We start from the raw sequence: 19,093 nt of genomic DNA, 5'->3' as shown, positions 1-19,093 counted from the left end.
AATTTGAAATTCCCTATGAGGCATAAACACCATGTAGTACAATGTTCAAAGCCTTGTTAAAATTTTAAAAAAAGGATTCTATCTAAAATCATTACTCTAAAACATAATACAAGAAATTTGTTTCCTTTTGTGAAATATCTACTAAAATTTCAGTTCATTGCGGTTTTCTCAGTCAAATTAAGTTTTAATGAGACTATAATTCTTTTACCGTCCCACATAAGTTTGGCAGCTGGATATCTCAAAACATTAGTGTCAAAGATTTAAAGAAGCAATTAGTGACAAGTTTTATTATATTATTTGAATAAAGATATAAAGGTTTCTTCTTTAACGAACGACTTTCGTGTCCTTTCAAATTCAAATAATGAAATTACCCCATTCAACGTTCATATCTGCATTTATCGATCACAAGAAGGAAATAGTAACACTACAATCTAATCTTTAGTTTAAACAACTCATTGTATGACCTAAAAAGTTGAGATAATAGAAAAATAGCAAGCGCGATCGCGAAAGATTTAAGTCACAATACAGAGAGTAAATAAACAAAAATAAAGATCTTTAATACTTACGCAACTTTTTACTCGCTTCGTACTGAAGAATTGTATGTTGATAATGGCCTGATTATCACTACTTCTTTCAGAATTTATTCATAAACCTTCTGCAAATTTTAACTATCATTGACAGCACCGAGTTCTTGGAATACGTGAAAATGACAATTGTAACATAACCTTGACCTTTTGACACATTAAACTTCTTAAAATCATTCATTCCTTAGTTCGGATACCGATGTAAGAATTCTTTTAAAATATATATGATATAAATAATTGTATTTTTTCTTCTGCCTGGCTCAAAGCCAACCTCATTAAAAAATTTTGAAATTAATTTGCTGCTCCGCGAACCCACGAATATTATTACGTTTTTGTCACAATAAGTGGTATATTACGTAATTTACATAACAATCATACTACTCGTATATTTAAGAAACAATAGTTTGTACAGCTTAACATGTGGCTTAAGAAGTCTTTTCCATCCTGGAGAAGTGTATCTAATTGCTTAAACTTTTATTTTTTCCATCCTCAAGATCTAGGTGTTATAAAGGTGTTAGAAAAAACGGAATGTCAATGTCATGAAAGTTCCTTTTATTTTTTTCCACCCAATAAATGGAAAGTACCTACCCAATCAAGGAGCCAGTCAATGCTAAAAAAATAAAAGAATTGTATGTTTGAGTAATTTTAAAATGTAATTAATTTTTTGTCTAATATTAACATATATTGGTAAGCCAACTCGTTTGCGTCAAATTAGAAGGCGTTGAGCAAAACGAAATTGAAACAGGTGTAGCAGCTGAAAATGCAAGAATTCTAAGTTCACCTGCTGCTGAAAACTGAAGAGCATTGCTAACTCTCACTCCAGCTGATGTGTAACCTGGAGTTTGAGGATCCCCTGTTATAGGATTGAATGAACTACATCGTGATTTTGCTAGTAGACATGATGTAACATTGGTATAGAAACGTACATTGTCTGCATCCAAAGTTATGTTTATGCCGGTTCTTGCTTCTCTTGTGCATTGTGTGATCTGAAAAAATTTAAACATTAAAAAATAAAATAATATGTAGATAAGTAATATCCACAGTCATAGATTATGAACATACTAAATACACAGTGTTAAAAACAGTGGTTAGACTGTGATAAAAGTATCTTTCTATATCATTGACTTACAATTATATGGACGTCGGGTCCGCGCTAAAAAGTGTCCGCACTTGTAAGGCGCTAAAATCGTATACAGAGCGCCAAACTCCGCTTTAGTCTTCATTTGTTCGACTGACAGCGCGATACTGCGATGACATTACAATTTAAATTTCGAATAGGTTGACTTGGGACATTTTTTTCGTGGTTTTTGTATTAGACCCGTCGTCCATTTATTTGTAAGGCAATGTTCTATATAAACATTTTTAATTGCCATGTACACTCACCTCGAGATTAAGCTACCCAAACAGCCGCTTTTTATAAACGACATAAGTTACAATTTTCTACAAAGAATTTTGTCAATTTATCTTACTGCTTTGTAATCGTAATTGTTTTTATTTGCGTGTGTGTGTGTGTAATACATCAATTAATCCTACTTTGTACGTGTCATAATAACGTGCACCCTAAATAGGCTTTATTATATGCAACATAGAGTAAAATATAATATATCCATGAAAGTACGAATGCTACATAGCCAGCTAATTTGTTGTTCAAAATTAAAATTTTTATTATAAACTTACCAGGTTCATAGAGTTTACACGTCTAAGACACCTAACAAAATCACAGTATCCCATAAAACAGCCTGATGGTTGGACATTTAATGCAGAAGTAGATAATGCCTGAATCAAAGAGAATGCACCAGCAGTTATTACATATTTATGAACGTGCGGTCGAAAATCGATACCAATTAGAATAGGGAACACTTACCACTAGCGATGTAGCGCAAGTCGCATAAGTTGTGTTTGTAAAATATTGCAAAGCACATGCACTCAGAGCATTTAGTTCTTGAGGGCCCTGAAATTAAAACAGAAAATGTTTTTATATTATTATTTATAGTAGACACTTAAATAGATTATAGATGTAAGTGTAAAAGTGAACCTTACCTCTTGCATAGAAGTAACTCTTTGGAAACAAGAAATGCAAGAATCTCTCAACGTAACATTTGTGGGCTGAGCTGTACTACATACGAGGCTTAATAAATTCTGCAACTGCACTCTATAAATAAGGACGGCTATGAAATAACACGTAAATATTCAAATATTCATGTTAATAATAATCATTATTTACTTGTTGTTTACTATAACAATATATATATATATATATATATAACAAGCCAATACGTTGATAACCTATAAATCTAATAAACTTACCCGTTAGATGGACAAATGGATTGTAACTTTTGAGTTTTCCATTGAATTAATTTATTTTTTAAATCACTAAAATCGAACACGCCGTTGGATAACGCACCAATCTGTGAAATATTTAGACTGGTAATAGCTTTAAAAAATCTATGATATTTTAATTATTTTTTTGAGTTCCTGACCTCGCTAAAATTTAGTACATTTTGAGTCTTCCATTGCAAGATTTTATGAATTTCATTTAAATCTACAAATCCATTTATCTCGATCTGTGGGAAAAATAAAATTCCCTTAAATAAGTTAAATTACAAATTAAGAATGTAAATAAGTTATTAATTTAAATTACACTAGCTTAAATTATTGGATTCTATTATTAAAAACTGTACTTTCAGTTTTTTTATTATTATTAATTTGTATTTATGAACTTACTGTGAAAGCTAACAAAACAACGTACTGTATTTTTTTCATTGTAGAATCAGAATGACACGGAACGTTTGGCGTTACATATTACTTATCAGAGCACATGACTTAAAATGAAAATCATGGTTTCGTAATACGTGTTAACTATCTTTTTTGCAGCCGTTGCATCATTACACATTATATGAATTGAGAATCTATTATCACTTTCCATAGCCACAAACCGTAAAATTGTTGCATCCATTGCAGGTATTTATCTATCTCGTTGCCGTTTCAAAGTGGATCCGAATTTAAGTGCTGTCATTCATTCACTCAAAAATACTCAAAACACGAAAAGTTGTTCTTTCGTTATTCGTTCTTTCATGTGATTGATTGATTGATGAAGCCGAGTGTTAAATTGTTTTCTGCAATTTTTCTGTCTTTATTTTATTTTAATTTGTATTTTAACTTATAATGATTGAAGGCCGCGCTAATGTAAGTGATACTAAGTTCATTTTACTGCTACTTACTTGTGGTCGTACTTATCGACTAATCTATTTTCTTTCCAGGATCTACCCGATTTTCAAATTTTTCAAACAGTAGTAAAATACTGTTTATTCATCATAATTGTGCCTGTGTCGTCATTTTTCCTGGCGAAGAGTCTATTATTCGATGGATTGCTCCGCCTGGAGCCGATGAACAGCAGTGTTTATTCGGCAGTGGTTGCTGTAATCGTTCTTCATGTCACGTTAGCCCTGTACATCTATCGAGCGTACCACGAAGCGGAGAAAGCACCTGCTAAACCTGTCAAGAAAGATTAATTGACATCCTACTTAAACATTGTACTTGTAAGAATCAAAATGGACAAAGCATACATGAAAGGGGAGTTGTTGCAACTCCATACAAAGAATTCTGAAATTATTGAAGGTCGCTTCTTTAGTACTAACAGCGACAAATCTAAAATATCTCTTTACAACGTTAAAGAGTCGTCAGAAGACAAGAAGAGTGAATCAGTATTGCATTTTTATGATTCTGAAATTCGCACCATTGTGAAATTGCCTGACCCTGAAAAGGGTAAACAATTGAGAATCAGCGCTAAAGATGTTGAAGACATTATAACTGTATCCAGAAAATTTGTCTTTGTAAATCAAATTGATAGCAGTTTCCACAACGCATTGAATGATTTAAATCTGTATGAGTTTGTGGCAATGAGTACTGATGGTGCTAATATGGGCAGGAAATGCAAGATGCCGTTCTTGGTTTTGTCCACTCCAAACAACATATACATTTTTGACATTCAAGTGATGCAGTTTCATGCATTTGATGCAGGCTTGAAGAAGCTACTTGAGAGTGATTCACCAAAGAAAATTGTCCATGATTGCAGGAAAATATCAGATTGTTTGTATCACAAACACAATGTTCAGCTGAATTCTGTATTTGACACTCAGGTAAATGTTTGTTGTCATTAAAAGTAATTTAGTACGGTGTGTTGTGTGTTAATTAATTTGTTTATTTCAGGTTGGGGACATAATAATCACAAAAAACAAAACTGGTATTTTCCCTACTGCAGTCAGGTCCCTTTCCGAATGTTTAAAGTATTATCTTGGTATTCAGGATAATTTTATTGAAGAGAAGGTGAGCTATACAAATAGAAAATTACAACTGCATCTGTATATTGTCAATGTTTTGAAGAAAGGGCATAATCAACATTATGTAGATTTTTCAGCGTTGTATGTTTTAGGTTTTGCCGACTGTTTTGAAATATTTATGTCCTGTTTTAAAATTCTGCTTTAATTCTAAATAAGTTTTAAAATTGAAATTTAAAACATACGTATTTTAAAACAAACATTAAAACCTGAAAAAATTTTATTTTTTGAAAAATCTATGCAATGTCGCTTACTCTACAAAACAGACAATATGTCTTTGAAAAACTTTCAGGGTGTTGCAAAGTAATCTTGCCTGAAGTTTGTGTGTACACAGGATTTCTTGACTGTATCATGACATAATCAGTTTGCGATGTGTATTTTTTGATTTTCATAAAATCCTTTGGAAAAGAAGGGGTCAAATGCTTATATCATGTAACAGTAAATGAGGCTTGAATAAATTATCATACATGTGATATCATCCATAATGAAAAGAAAATGTGTTGTAAATACACATTTTGGCTTTATTTTCTCCATATATTGAGACTATTTGTTGTGTCCATACAATAATTTATAATTTTAGGTGGCACGGGAACTATTACACTACTAACACTAAAGTGTGTAAGCTCAATTGAATTGTTGATTTTGTTTCAGCTGGATATTGTGCAAAGCACTGAACGTCCACTCTCCTTGAAAATCAAAGAAATACTTGCAAAAAACATTGCATTTTTGCACCGTCTCTCTGAAATAATTAATGATCAAATGATGTTACCATTTGTCCGAGGAGTGGAGTGCTATATTGAAAACATCCGTTCCTGCGATGATTTTAAAGCTTGGGAGCTTGGAGGCAAACTCAATCAACCACCAAAGGAATTCAAAAGCGCCATTGACTACTAAATTTGACTCATTCCACATAGCATAAGGAAATTTTCCTGTTAATAGATATATGGTTATCTGCTTCAACTTTGATAATTCACGTCTAGTCTAAACTAAAAATAATCTAGGATGATCTCTGTGACAGTTCATAAAAACTACAAGATGTCACCTTGTAACAATGTTTATTATTTTCATAAGCCTTGCTTTCAAATGAATAGCTTTTGTTACGTAAATACATTAAATTGAAGTAAAAATAATACCAAATCTATGCTTATTTGTAAGAAATGCACGAACTTTTTTTTCAATAATTCAGTAACTCTTTATGATCACATGCAAAGATTACTTCATTATACTTCATTTGCTAGAGATGAGGTATATTGACAAAAAGTTTTTGATAATTTAATGGAAAAATGTATAGTATGTGTATTCATTCTTATAGTATGAATTTTAATCATAGGCTTATTTGTAAGTCAATGTCATAGGCAATCAGTTTCAAAAAGTAATAATGAACTGTCATGTTGTTGTCAGTTCATTATTACTTTTTGAAACTGACAAATTAATGATATCATTAATGTTTTTAGAAATTTACTAAAATATCAATTGAAATTGCATTTGAATTAAAGTTGTGTGTTTACGCCATCAATATACACAAAACAGTTCGCACATATACACATTGTTCAGAATATATCAGAAAAATATAACTAGAGAGAACCTTTGCTTCAAAAATCAAATACACTGAAAATCAAGTGACTTTGCCTCATCCCTATAACAAACGTCAAATGAAGTATTAGATACAAGGATTATCTTAGTTTGTTTAGTACAGTGGTAAAAAACAATTATGTAGACAGTATTATAATGTCCAATTAGATTGTACTGGTTAATATTGATGTCTATATAAAATTAAAGTGCAATGCTTAGTGTAATGTGGTATAGTCAACTGTAATCAGTAATAGTAATGGTTAGAAGTCCAAAAGACTTCCACTTATTAAGCAAATGTTAAGTGATGATGATTGAATGTTTCAATCTGTGATTGTTGACAAGTGTCTAAGTAGCTTCTTTATACCATAGCATTATTTTTATAGGATCAAATGAAATAAAACAATGGTTTCGTGAAGGTTTATTTGAGATAATTGGATTTACCAGAAATCCAGTTAATTTATTTTTACACTGAAATGTCTTAGCATAAGATTATATTGCATGTGTACTGTGTTATTCATCTCATTTGGGTGTATGTATAATATCACATTACAATCTAGTAATCTAAGAAAGTAAGGATATTTTGAGATGGTTTACATACAGTTCTTGTCATACAGAATGGTAAATTAAGTAATATAACTCACTTAGGGAATGCTTTTGTGAAATTTTGTGAGCCTCGCTTTTCATACAGAAACATTACAATAAATATTTGTGCTTAATTTGGATATATTATTTATTCAATATGCTTAAAAACAATATAGACTCTTAATAAACAAACAACAGTATACTATAAGGCTTCATTTAGAAATCTATTAGGGTAGAAAGCTAGGCCCTCTATAGATTCGTCTCGACACGCGAGCCCGAGACGTTCTGTAGTGTAGAGCCGCTCACGTGCAAGAAGAACAGATACGTTAGCCAGCTGAGACAATTTCTCTGGTGTAAGGAAACCATTATCTTCAAGCTGAAAAAGGAAAGTTAAAAGTTAAGAAAATTTTCTATCATTAAATAAATTTTTTATATAGCTTTTAAGGCTTTCGTGGTTATTCACTAAATGATTATCACTAATTTCAGGTTCCTCACCACGGTATGAATATCGGGAAAATAAAAAGAATACTGTGCGCTGTGGTAAGAAACCTGAAATTAGTGATAATCATAATTTTTTTTTAGTAAAGAAAAGATAATTACTACTACTTATGATAGTAGTAGTAAGATAACTACTATTTTAAATAGGACTACATCCAAAAATATTTTTGTTTTTTGTTCTCATAATTCAATACAATTAAATTAAAACATAATTGAAGCATTAGGAACAACTAGGGCGTTTGGTACCCAAAACATGTAATACACTATGTAGTATCTTGTGACAGAAACTCATTTCGATCTCTCTTCTAGATGGCGTAGTTTTCATTCATTTAGAAGGTGGCGCTCCGCCCTTGTGGCATAGATTATAAAGGTGCGTGTGAATTTCGGACATGTTACAACCGGCAGTTAGTAAAAATTTATTTTAATGTAAAAAAATGTCTGAAACGATCGAATTCACCCGCAACGTGGAGCATCTAGGAAGCCAATGAGAGACCTGCAGAAGATGATATCATTTCAATCCAGAGAATTCAATGAAGGATTTCAAAATTTGTTTAAATTTTTTCCAATGTAACTTTTAAACAAGATTGATTCACAATTTATTTCCTTAAAATACAATAATAAAAGGAACACCCCATTAATTTGCCGGTTTGGTGCAACAAGGACGGACAACAGACGGAAAAAAAATATTCAAATGTTTCCAATTGTTTTAAAATACTAATAACACCTTAATCTTTTAGCTAAATCTTAGGACAAATAAATAATAAAATATATAAAAGTCATATTATAAATATTAAAAAGATATAAGACATTAAAACTTTATTTTCAATTTTTGTGTAATGCCTTTGTTACAGCCCAATGCTTCAATTGTATTGAGGTTTGATCTTATCTATCTATATGTGTATATGTATGTATAGATAGAAATGGAAGAATTATAATAAATGTTTAACTGCTTTAAACATGGCTGCAAAACAGAACAAAGGTTTATATATGTTGATTATTTATGCAGTGAACACTTATCGAGAACCTGCCTAGCTAGTCCAGCTGGTCAGTCATAGTTTTATCGCAAGCATATGCTTTTAGTTACCCTGGAAAGAAAATATTACTTTTTGACCAGTAGTGAGTGTCAAAAAAGATTACCATATCACTAGTAACTTTGGCAATTTCCTCATCTCTGTTTGTATTCAATTGTAAAACACATGCTCCACTCGGAAATTTCCTAAGGGCCATAGGTGCACCAATAGTTTGTAGTAATCTGTGAAAAAAAGTCATAAATCTTCATGGGCTCATAAAGGCTCTTGGTTAAATAACTAAACCCTAAACAGAAAACTCAGACCAACAAAAATAACTTTAGTTATTAGCTACAGCAGTTACTTAAATTTGCATGAAATTTAAAATATTGCCCAAGTTAATTAGGTCACAAATTATTGCCCCCAAATGTATAAAAATTTTCTTAAATAATTATTTCGCCATATTTACAAGTTGACAATATCAACCGCTGGACTCACTTGCAGGCATTTAGCAGATCTTCAGGAGATATCAGTTCCAGACCTCTGGCTCTGTTCACTCTACACCATACATCAGCCAATGACATTATACCACCACAATCCTGCAACCACAGAAGCATTACTTAAGATAATTAACAGCACACACAAAGCCACTTGTGTGCTAAATGGAATCCTAGAATAAATCCCTTATTGCCATACAGTACAACTTTTGCAGGCTGACACACTGTGGCAGAATTTAAAAATAGACCAAAAAGTAGCACCAATTTGGGATCTAAAATTATCAGGCTTAAGTCTCTACAAGACTTAGGGACATTGTGCACAAAGGTAGGTACTAAATTATGCGCCCATCTGCTCATCAACAAAACTACATTCGGAAGGCTGGCATTACAGGGCGTGACTTGTGCGAGACATAGAAGCGCGATATTTTTATTCTTGCATAGAGATGCCAGAATACCAGTATCTCGAGCTTTATGTCGCTTTCGAGTTAGTCGTGGCGACATGCTCGCCCTTCTGTTAACAACGTATTTGATTACATACACAAAGTATTTGATTTCATAGAATTTTTCCAAGAACCTATTTTCTAGCTCCACACGATTTTTTATCATACTTAGTGATGGGATGACCAAATTGTACACTTGTCACTCTGAAACAAGTTGACAAGTCCCATATGCCTGTAATTTCACCAGCACCCTTACCATTATGACATTATCTATGTGGTGGCATTGACAGTTACAATATTACAACTAAAATAGGAATCTTACCATTAACACAGCAACCATCATGTCAGATATTTGCTGAGCTAATCCCATGTAGTAATCAGAATCTGATCTAAAGGCATCCCTTGTTACTGGATCATCTATTCCAAGGCTCATTAAGTACGACTTAAATCTCACTGTGTCATCTTCAGAAATATCACCTTGTTTTTCCTGTTGATAGATGAACCATATTATTGTACAGGGTCAAGAGCACGTCAAGCTTGACACTTAAGACTGAAATCCAACTCTATGCCGCTTACAATAAGAACGGTCCAAAGTACAAAGTGTCAAGCTTGACGTGCTCTTGACTGTACAAACCTTTGTTTTATAGTAGTACAAACAACACACAAAAATTAAAGACATGACTAAAAACAGGACAAAAAAAACTTTACCCTAATTTTATTAGAAATATTCTTAGAAATTGCAACCATATCCTTGGCCTTCTCCATAAGTTTTGTAAGATCCTTGAAAGCTACACTAATACTCTCATCTGTGGCACGGTGTTGTTCTTCAATTGATCTTTCAATGCCAACTATGCCCGATCTGATTCTAGAAGAGGTTGGTGCTACTGAAGGTCTTCCAGAACTGCTAGAGTTTGTAGGACTAATAGGAGATGATACTGGTGTTGGTTGTTCCCAAGCCTTTGCAGCCACAGCCTCACCCAGTGCTTTGTAAAAGGCTGGATCAATTCCATCTTTGAAGGAGAATTTGACAAAATGGAAAGGACTCACTACAGCAGGACCTGGTCTTTTTCCTAGAACAAATTTTGCCATATCATTAGTCACAGTTTTAGACCAGTAAGCCTGCTACCATGCTCCGTAGTGCTATGGTTATGTTATTATATGCCAGAGAATAACAACACTTCTAAAGCCAAGTATGTACATATCAATACCTCCCACATAAGTTGTAAGTCACAAAAATATTAAATATAACCTTTATATACACACACACATATTATATTATAGATTCCATAAAGAGTAAACAAAAAACAATGTTTTCTTTACTTTTAAAAATGAAACCTATAATTTACATAAAAGTAGGAGTAGAGCTCCTTGTGAAAGAGTTTGCTGAACAAACTCTTTCAGTACTGCCCCCTTATCTCTTTTTGCTGCCAAGCAGGATGTGAGCTTTACTTCATTCCAGTTTGGAAGGGTGCTGGTGAAATTACAGGCACATGGGACTTGTCAACTTATTTCTCAGGGTGACAGGCGCAATGGTAGTGCCACTCAGATCATTATGTGTGAGATCTTAGTGGAATGCAATTGAATGAATAGGAGTGTTGCTTACCACCAGGTGCATGAACTGTTCATTTCGTCACTTGGTATTACAAAAAGGGATATCTTTAACTTAAAAAGTCAAAAAAATGCTATTTTTAAGGCGTGCAACAACTTACAAGAGAGGTATCAATATAATATCTGATCAAAAGCTTAACACACCTGGTAACGATGGCCCAAGATGCAATATTATTCTCTTAGGCCCTCCAAGTCCAAATACTCCACCACTTTCCTCTTCAAGACAAAATACATAGTACAAGTGCAGAGACAAGCAGACTAGACCTTTCGGTATGTCCCCTGGTTTTCCCCAGAGAATCCTGTGAGTTGTTAGAACCACTTCACCATCTGTAAATTGAGTCTAAAATAGACAACCATTAATTTGATACATACCACGAGCAAATAAATAGGAGTTTTAAGACATATAACCCTATCGACTCAACCATGATTCTGACTTCAGCGTTCTGTGGACTATTTACAGCTGTAGAACGTTAGGAATTCATAAATGAATCAAACCTTATCATCTCCATCGTAAATTTTTACATTTTTTTCCCTTTTGATGTAATTTTCGCCTTCGAATAGACGAGCTTCTATGTATTCAAATCGATCCATTACGGACGTGACGACTGACGACTGTAAGACATACCGTTAATACCGAGAAACCATATAGGTGGAAAAAAATAATTATTATTTAAAAAAATGTAAATTTAAATAAAATTAATTTATTAGGTCGGAGTAAAATCACTTCAGTAAAGATGTTTTTTTTTATTAATTTATTTCTGGCCATGGCAACAAAGACCTTCAGCCGAAAACATAAAAATAAGTTTTTCTGTAAATATGGCCGCCACAAAGAGGATAGGCAATTTGAGGCGGCGTGCTTGGATTGACTCGGGATTCCTTAGAACGGGCCGATACGGGTATTTTAGTTCGAGATTCGTATAATTTCGCGTTTTAATCTTCGATTAAAGCACAATAGCACTATCCTATTAACTGCCTCCGTGGCCGAACGGTTACCATACCGGACTGCCATGCAGAGGTCCCCGGGTTTGATTCCCGGGCCGGGAGATATATTTGTATGGCCTATATTTATTTCTCTCGTGAGTTTGGGTGTAATTTGTGGTTGTCTATGTGTGTGTCCATGGCACCCGCGACACAGGGTTTCCCTAGTGCGGGGCTATGTTGAGTGTGTGCGTTATTATTATTATTATTATTATTATTACTATTCCACTTTAAACTAGATTTCACAACATAATTGAAAGTCAAAATAAAAACGACACTTTTCCCTCCAAAAGGCCCAGAGCGAATCCCCAGTAAAGATGACATTTTTCAGGGTTGCCAGTTTTCATACGGGTATTTTAGTTCGAGATTCGTATAATTTCGCGTTTTAATCTTCGATTAAGGCACAATAGCTCTATCCTATTCAAATTCAAATTCAAATTCAAAATAATCTTTATTTCATAGGTAAGCATTATTACACTTGAAATCGTCACAATAGTTAAACTCTACCGCTCATTCGAAAGGCAGATTCCCCTGAGAAGAATGAGCAAGAAACTCTAGGGGTTGCTCTTTGTAAATAACATTTACAATATTTTTTTTATTTGAAACATCAGAGATCGAGACTACCTCCATGAGCTAAACGGCTTACTACCACGGATTTTTGTCATCCAAGTACGCAGAAGTTGTATAATAAATAACATTTAGTATAAAGTTTTTGTTTCACTATAGTTTTAAACCTCGTGAAAGGCAAATTTTGTATATCAACCGGAATCTTATTATAGAAGCGTATACATTGCCCCTTAAATGATTTTTTGACTTTGTGAAGACGACTATCAAGAAAAGTTAGTTTATTTCTATTCCTCGTATTAATGTTATGTCACTATTTTTCATAAATATATTACTATTCCTTTTAACATAAATTACATTTTCATAAATGTACTGTGAGGCTAGTGTAAGAATGTTAATTTCCTTAAACTTATCTCTCAAAGATACTTTGGGGCCCAGATTGTAAATTGCCCTAACTGCACGGTTCTGCAGGACAAAGATTCTATTGATATCGGCGGCATTACCCCAAAGCAAAATGCCGTATGTCATTAGACTGTGAAAGTAGCTGAAGTAAACCAATCTAGCGGTTTCGACGTCTGAAAGTTTCCTTATTTTTTTAATCGCGTACACTGCAGAGCCGAGCCGTTTTGATAACTTACTTATATGGGGACCCCATTGCAATTTAGCATCTAACGTTATACCTAGAAATACAACTGTATCCACAAGATTCAATTTTTCGTTTCTAACTACAATGTTTGTAACCGTCTCTCTAACATTGGGTAATGTAAATTTCACACAATTTGTTTTTTTCTCATTAAGAAGTAGGTTTTTAACAGCAAACCAATCAACTACTTTAGATATAGCATTGTTCACATCGTCGTAGGAACATTGGTGCCTTTTAACTTTAAATAATAAGGAAGTATCATCAGCAAACAATACTATCTCATGTTTTATACCCTCCATAAGGCTAGGTAAGTCATTAATATAAACTAAAAATAAAAATGGGCCTAGAATTGAACCTTGAGGGACACCCATGCTAATTGCAGATCCTGACGATCTCGTATCGTTAACATCGACCCTCTGTACCCTACCACGCAAATACGATTTTAGAAGGTCGAGATCACGTCCCGCCACACCATAATGGCGAAGTTTCCTGACCAGTGTATCATGATGCACACAATAGCGTCATGTGAGACTTCCCATGCATCAAATATATGATTAATCAACTCGACACCAGCATCGGTTGTAGAGCGACCCCGAGTGAAACCAAATTGTTTAGGAGACATTAAGTTATTAATATAAAAATGTGCACACATCTGATTTAGAATATTTTTTTCAAATATTTTACTGAGAGTTGGTAGTATTGATATAGGTCTGAAATTGGTGGGGTCAGAAATACTACCAGATTTGAAAAGTGGAATAACTTTACTTTGCTTCATGAGGTCAGGAAAGACACCATCATCAACAAATTCATTAAAGACACAGGCTAAATAAGGCGCAATACAATCAACTATAGAACTAATTACTCTGACTGAAAGACCATCAAGATCAGCAGTATTTTTTATGTTTATAGACTTAAAGGCTTTAACAATATCGTTTGGAAATACATGACGGAACCTTAAATTAGTGATACTAACTGCATTATTTTCTTTTAGTAAGGATTCAGCGGCGGTGGGAGATGAATTTAACGACTTAGTAGTCAAAATTGGAATGTCAGTAAAAAAAATTTCAAATATTTTAGCAACTTCTGCGTCTGTGTTTACAATTTTGTCATTAAATCTTAGTTGAAAATCTAAGTTACGAGGTTTGACCCTTCCAGTTTCGCTGTTTATAATATTCCAAGTCGTTTTTATTACATTCGCGCTGCTTTTTATTTTATTATTTATAAACATTGCTTTGGCTGCAACACAAACACGTTTAAACATTTTCGAATATTTCCTAACAAAATCATTAAAACTGTTACTAGTGTTATAAGTCCTTTCATCGTAAAGATCATATAGTCTTTGTCTACTTTTGTGAATTCCCACAGTCGCCCAATCAATACAATTTATTGGGATCGTTAACGTACGGAAGTTCAGTTAGTTTAAGCATTACATTATTTCTATAAGCTTTAAGTCGACCATTATTTATCGGAACACATGTGATATCCTTTTTTGGCATTTTGTCAACAGTTATATTAAAAGTGGCCAATTGACCGCAGTGATCAGAAGTTAATTTATTTATAATAGATTTATTACTAGGTACGGCGTTAGTATAAATAAATATTGTCTAAACAAGTGGCAGTAGTAGAAGTTATTCTAGTAGGCACCAAGAAAAGATTCACAAGATTATAACATTGGAAAAATGATATGAGCCTACTGCTAGCACTGGAATCTTCTAATAAGTTAACATTGAAGTCACCACAAACAGCAATATATTTATTTGGATTATTTAATTTGCCTAAAACTTCATCTAATCTTTTTTCAAATAGTTCGTAAGATGAATGAGGGGGTCTGTACACGCTTAATATAACAAGCCGTTCAAGCTCTATGCAGGATATCTCTATAGTCCGCTCAATAGATAGGCTCACAATATCTGTACGTTCTTTAAATTTTAAATTATTTTTAATAAGAATTAAAGAGCCGCCATGAATAGCTTTTTCTCTGCTGAACGAACTAGCCACCTGGTGATTGTTGAAGCTAAACATGAACTGATGTTTTGATAGAAAGTGGTGTTCAGTAATACACAGAATATCAATATTATTACAGTTAATAAATAATTCTATTTCTAACTCTTTGCCTTTCATGCCTTGAATATTTTGATGCACCAGGTTTAATATACAATTTATTTTATTTCTGTGTGTTTTAGGTTGGTTTTTTATTGTCATTGTGTTGCAAGAGTATCTTTCCGTTGTCTTATTAATTAATTTAAATAATTAGAAGTTGAATTATTTTCAACAGAATGATTATTGTCAGTAAACTGACCTATGTCAACGGACTGCTCAATAGAAGCAGCCGGTCTGGTAGCCAATGATTTGGCTGAATTATTAATATAATATGATAGCAACTCTGCTATCTGTCTCCTAAAATAACTAGAAAGATACCTATCTTTAGTCAAATAAAAATATTTACTAATAAAATTATTAGTATCCATAAATTCCTATTCCACTTTAAACTAGATTTCACAAAATAATTGAAGGTCAAAATAAAAACGACACTTTTCCCTCGAAAAGGCCCAGAGCGAATCCCCAGTAAAGATGACATTTTTCAGGGTTGCCAGTTTTTGTTGTTCTGACCATTTTATCGATTTATTATAAAGGTAGTTAAAATTTTGCCAAAATGTCTGAATTGTGAATGTTACGTTCTAATGATTACTAATTGCGTTTATGTATTATTTATTCTTATTTTGACTATTAGTCTGCTAGTATGGAAACAAATTTTTAATTATACACATTTTAATAACAACTGGCGCATTTGAGCATGTATATTAAAAAATCTAATTAAAAACTTTAAAATATGTCTCCTATTTGTATTTTTTATAATACACATACTCCTAAATTAGCGTATGTATGAATTTTCAGAAATTAACAATTCAAATGAACCTGTGCCCAGGCAGTTAAACAAATAATTGGCCGATGACGATTAAAATGAAACAAGTTCGGCTATTTATTTTATAAGCATAAAATTACATTCCCTTGGTAGTCGATAAAATATTTATCGACTGCAATCACTTGCTGCTTGTAAGCGAGCAACACTAGACATGGGGAATAGCGTTACATTTCTATCGCCGTGACTGTCGTTCCGGTTCCAAAAAAATTACAGTGATAAATCATCGTGATTTTATCACGACTGTTATTTCCGTGACCTTGTCACGCCTATAACTTACATCACGATATACGGTTTTAGCCAGCGGCTTCTTTCTAATACTTATAGCCGTTTTTTTTATAGAATGATTTAAGTTTTTACTCCCTTTGTAATAAGTTTCAATTCCATTCAAAAAGTTGATTTTGTATTTAATGTAATTTTGTTTGTTACTTATTTAATGCGAATCTTTGGATTGTTAAAAATAGCAATAAAGTGTAATGTAATTATACTTCTAGTAGAATACACAAAGTAGATTATACATAAATATAAAATACCAACTCTTTCTATAATAAAACAAATATACAAAAATATTTTACTTTGTTCATAAATAGGTTTATAATAACTGCTGCAGATATTTTTCATCGGCCTTTTCTAGTAGTAATAAGCACGTAGATGCTTATTACTACTTACCCTTGTGAGTGAGCAAAGAAAATCATCCTATTTCATTCACTCGCATCGCCGAAATGGCCCGATTTGGAGAGAACTACAACGAGTGGCGCGCTCAGTCACCACGGAACGGAGATCGCGCATTGTATCAAATACGTATGTCGTGATGTGAGTGACGGGGATAGCTATTGGAACGGAGGAACACCTATGTGACTTTGGAACGTCGTTCCTTCGGAACGAGTCACAGTGATACTGTTTGACGGCGGATCATCGTGATTTTTTCATCGTGACGTTATTTATCACCCACCTCTAAGCAACACTTTTGCGCAATGAACCTAGAGCTTATAGGACCGGAGGCGTCATCGATAGGCAATTTCCTCTGTCAAGGTACAAGCACAAAACAACTATCGCACAATAAACACTACTTTTAAATCGATGTTTTTTCATTTCCATTATCCAATTCACCGCGTCAAGTACTCCACGAAACATGTCGTCTTGCGCTATACAAACTTGCAAAAAATCTCTGCTGCATACAGTCTAACCAAGGGTGGAATTACATTCCATACATAAGCCTATTTTTTACATTAATTGCTAATTTTCTATTTTATGACATTTTTTTCACAATGATCACATTGATTCAATTTATCGATTACTTAGAAAATATTTGAAAACGTTCGAACATTTGACATAAGCATGCCTATGAAGTTTTCTATTCACTAACAGACTATAGACAAAAAACGTAGTACTTCATGGACGCTGTTTTTTCGTTATAGAGAAACGACGCACTCTTTTAGCTCCTATTTTTATCGACAGATTATATAACGAAGTTTATGCAAATTGATGTCTCCGTCGTATTGGATATTAAATAACAATGTAATAAATTATATATACTGAAATTAAATTGTAATTGTTTAATATAAATCATCATAAATCAAGCCGTGCTGTAAGAAAAAAATAAAAAGTACATATACGAGTACATACAATATACATAACTTACAAAAACAATAAAAATAATCAAATAGCTAACTGTCCTTATCCTACACAAGACATGCGCAAAAGACTGAAAGAGACCCGTTATGTCAATTTCAATTTTCGAACCACAAGCCATTGAAATATTTAGATTTCGAACAAAGAAACTATAGAGCTGATTTAATGTTAATATTATCTTTTAAATGACTTTTTAATAAATAACTAACAAAATATTGTTGTATTCGTTTTACTTTTGGTTTGGAGTTACCAATAAGAAGTCCGAAAACACATTTACCCGAAGTAATGTTTGTTCGAATTTTTGTAATCCCAAATGTACTTTTTTAGGTTATTTTAGGAATATTACAAAACAAACTAACTTAATCTTTTCTTAGTAATATGCAACCGAAATCCCCTGAAAGCATAACGGTTTTGTTATAAATCGGTTTTCGAGATTATGAAACTTTGAGTTTACTTCTACTTGGAATCTAGAAATTCGAATCATCGATACATTTCTTACAGCACGTTATAACTACCAACAGAGACACACAGCTATTTTCACATTTACAATATTTGTATGTACCTATATATCTACACAACTCTTAGTACTTGAAGTGAATTCGTATAAAATTTAATATAATACTATAAAATTAATTAATATTGACATGAAGACTACTCTATGACTGTTGTATTCAAGTAGTTTTCACTACAAGCTAAATACGGAGCATTTTGTTATTTCCAGTAGAAGCTGAATATTGATAATTTTTGGGCCTTTAAATTGTGGCAAACAAAATTAAGCAATACTGCAATGACTATTACAGTTTTTAAATTTTTTTTAAATTTTAATTGCAGTTTAAATTAAATGTTTTAGTTTTTTTAATATTTCTATACATGTCACTACGTTTGTAAAGGTTTACTTCGGCCATGCTTGTCATTGGCTTCAACGCTGACCGCGAAAAGCCATAAGCTGAGAAAAAAAACTCCGGACATTTTTTCGCGGTTTTTAGATTAGACTTTGGATTGTATTTATTGTCATCCATTTATTGGTAAGTCAATGGGCAATTTCCTCTGGTTAATACTAGTAAAACAATACCACTGTTACACTACACACAAAATTGGAAAAAGAAATTCACTACATTCAGCTTAGCCAAGGGTGGAATTACATTGTTCATAGTTCATATAAATGATTAATCAGAACGTAATACATATCGACACCGTCACGCCGATAACTTTCCATCTCTAGTATATTCAT

At 32.9% G+C, this 19,093-nt stretch overlaps 5 protein-coding genes across 8 annotated transcripts in view; 2 read left to right on the top strand and 3 right to left on the bottom strand.

The window, feature by feature from the left end:
• The window catches only part of LOC113235094 (probable glutamine-dependent NAD(+) synthetase), a 44,125-nt gene extending 43,508 nt beyond the window's left edge, over positions 1 to 617 (bottom strand). For all 4 annotated transcript variants that reach the window (XR_003310845.1, XM_026470665.1, XM_026470664.1 and 1 more), the window contains exon 1: positions 567 to 617. The gene's annotated coding sequence lies outside the window, so the exon portion shown is untranslated. The remainder of the gene's footprint in view (positions 1 to 566) is intronic.
• A 641-nt stretch (positions 618 to 1,258) lies between these two features.
• Positions 1,259 to 2,969, bottom strand: LOC113235472. Its single transcript, XM_026471167.1, has 5 exons — positions 2,892 to 2,969; positions 2,625 to 2,736; positions 2,449 to 2,535; positions 2,262 to 2,360; positions 1,259 to 1,570 (listed from the first exon to the last, which is right to left on the bottom strand). Exons 2-5 carry the CDS (start codon positions 2,631 to 2,633, stop codon positions 1,259 to 1,261), a joined length of 507 nt encoding a protein of 168 aa, XP_026326952.1. The 5' UTR covers positions 2,634 to 2,736; positions 2,892 to 2,969.
• Positions 2,970 to 3,658: 689 nt separating this feature from the next.
• On the top strand, positions 3,659 to 4,233 carry LOC113235483 (vacuolar ATPase assembly integral membrane protein VMA21 homolog). Its single transcript, XM_026471185.1, has 2 exons — positions 3,659 to 3,770; positions 3,845 to 4,233. Exons 1-2 carry the CDS (start codon positions 3,750 to 3,752, stop codon positions 4,094 to 4,096), a joined length of 273 nt encoding a protein of 90 aa, XP_026326970.1. The 5' UTR covers positions 3,659 to 3,749; the 3' UTR covers positions 4,097 to 4,233.
• On the top strand, positions 4,103 to 6,702 carry LOC113235482 (piRNA biogenesis protein EXD1). The gene is made up of 3 exons (XM_026471184.1): positions 4,103 to 4,723; positions 4,794 to 4,910; positions 5,573 to 6,702. Exons 1-3 carry the CDS (start codon positions 4,136 to 4,138, stop codon positions 5,813 to 5,815), a joined length of 948 nt encoding a protein of 315 aa, XP_026326969.1. The 5' UTR covers positions 4,103 to 4,135; the 3' UTR covers positions 5,816 to 6,702.
• Positions 6,703 to 6,973: 271 nt separating this feature from the next.
• LOC113235481 (vacuolar protein-sorting-associated protein 36) lies at positions 6,974 to 11,740 on the bottom strand. The gene is made up of 7 exons (XM_026471183.1): positions 11,621 to 11,740; positions 11,270 to 11,465; positions 10,226 to 10,587; positions 9,840 to 10,004; positions 9,079 to 9,179; positions 8,711 to 8,825; positions 6,974 to 7,451 (listed from the first exon to the last, which is right to left on the bottom strand). Exons 1-7 carry the CDS (start codon positions 11,714 to 11,716, stop codon positions 7,278 to 7,280), a joined length of 1,209 nt encoding a protein of 402 aa, XP_026326968.1. The 5' UTR covers positions 11,717 to 11,740; the 3' UTR covers positions 6,974 to 7,277.
• Positions 11,741 to 19,093: the final 7,353 nt, after the last annotated feature.

The sequence above is a fragment of the Hyposmocoma kahamanoa genome, unplaced genomic scaffold (genome assembly GCF_003589595.1).
Source record: "Hyposmocoma kahamanoa isolate Upper Pololo Valley unplaced genomic scaffold, ASM358959v1 87, whole genome shotgun sequence".
NCBI classification, from domain to species: Eukaryota; Metazoa; Arthropoda; class Insecta; order Lepidoptera; family Cosmopterigidae; genus Hyposmocoma; species Hyposmocoma kahamanoa.
The sequence above is the reverse complement of the archived record's forward strand: the minus strand, read 5'-3'. Positions and strand labels throughout refer to the sequence as shown.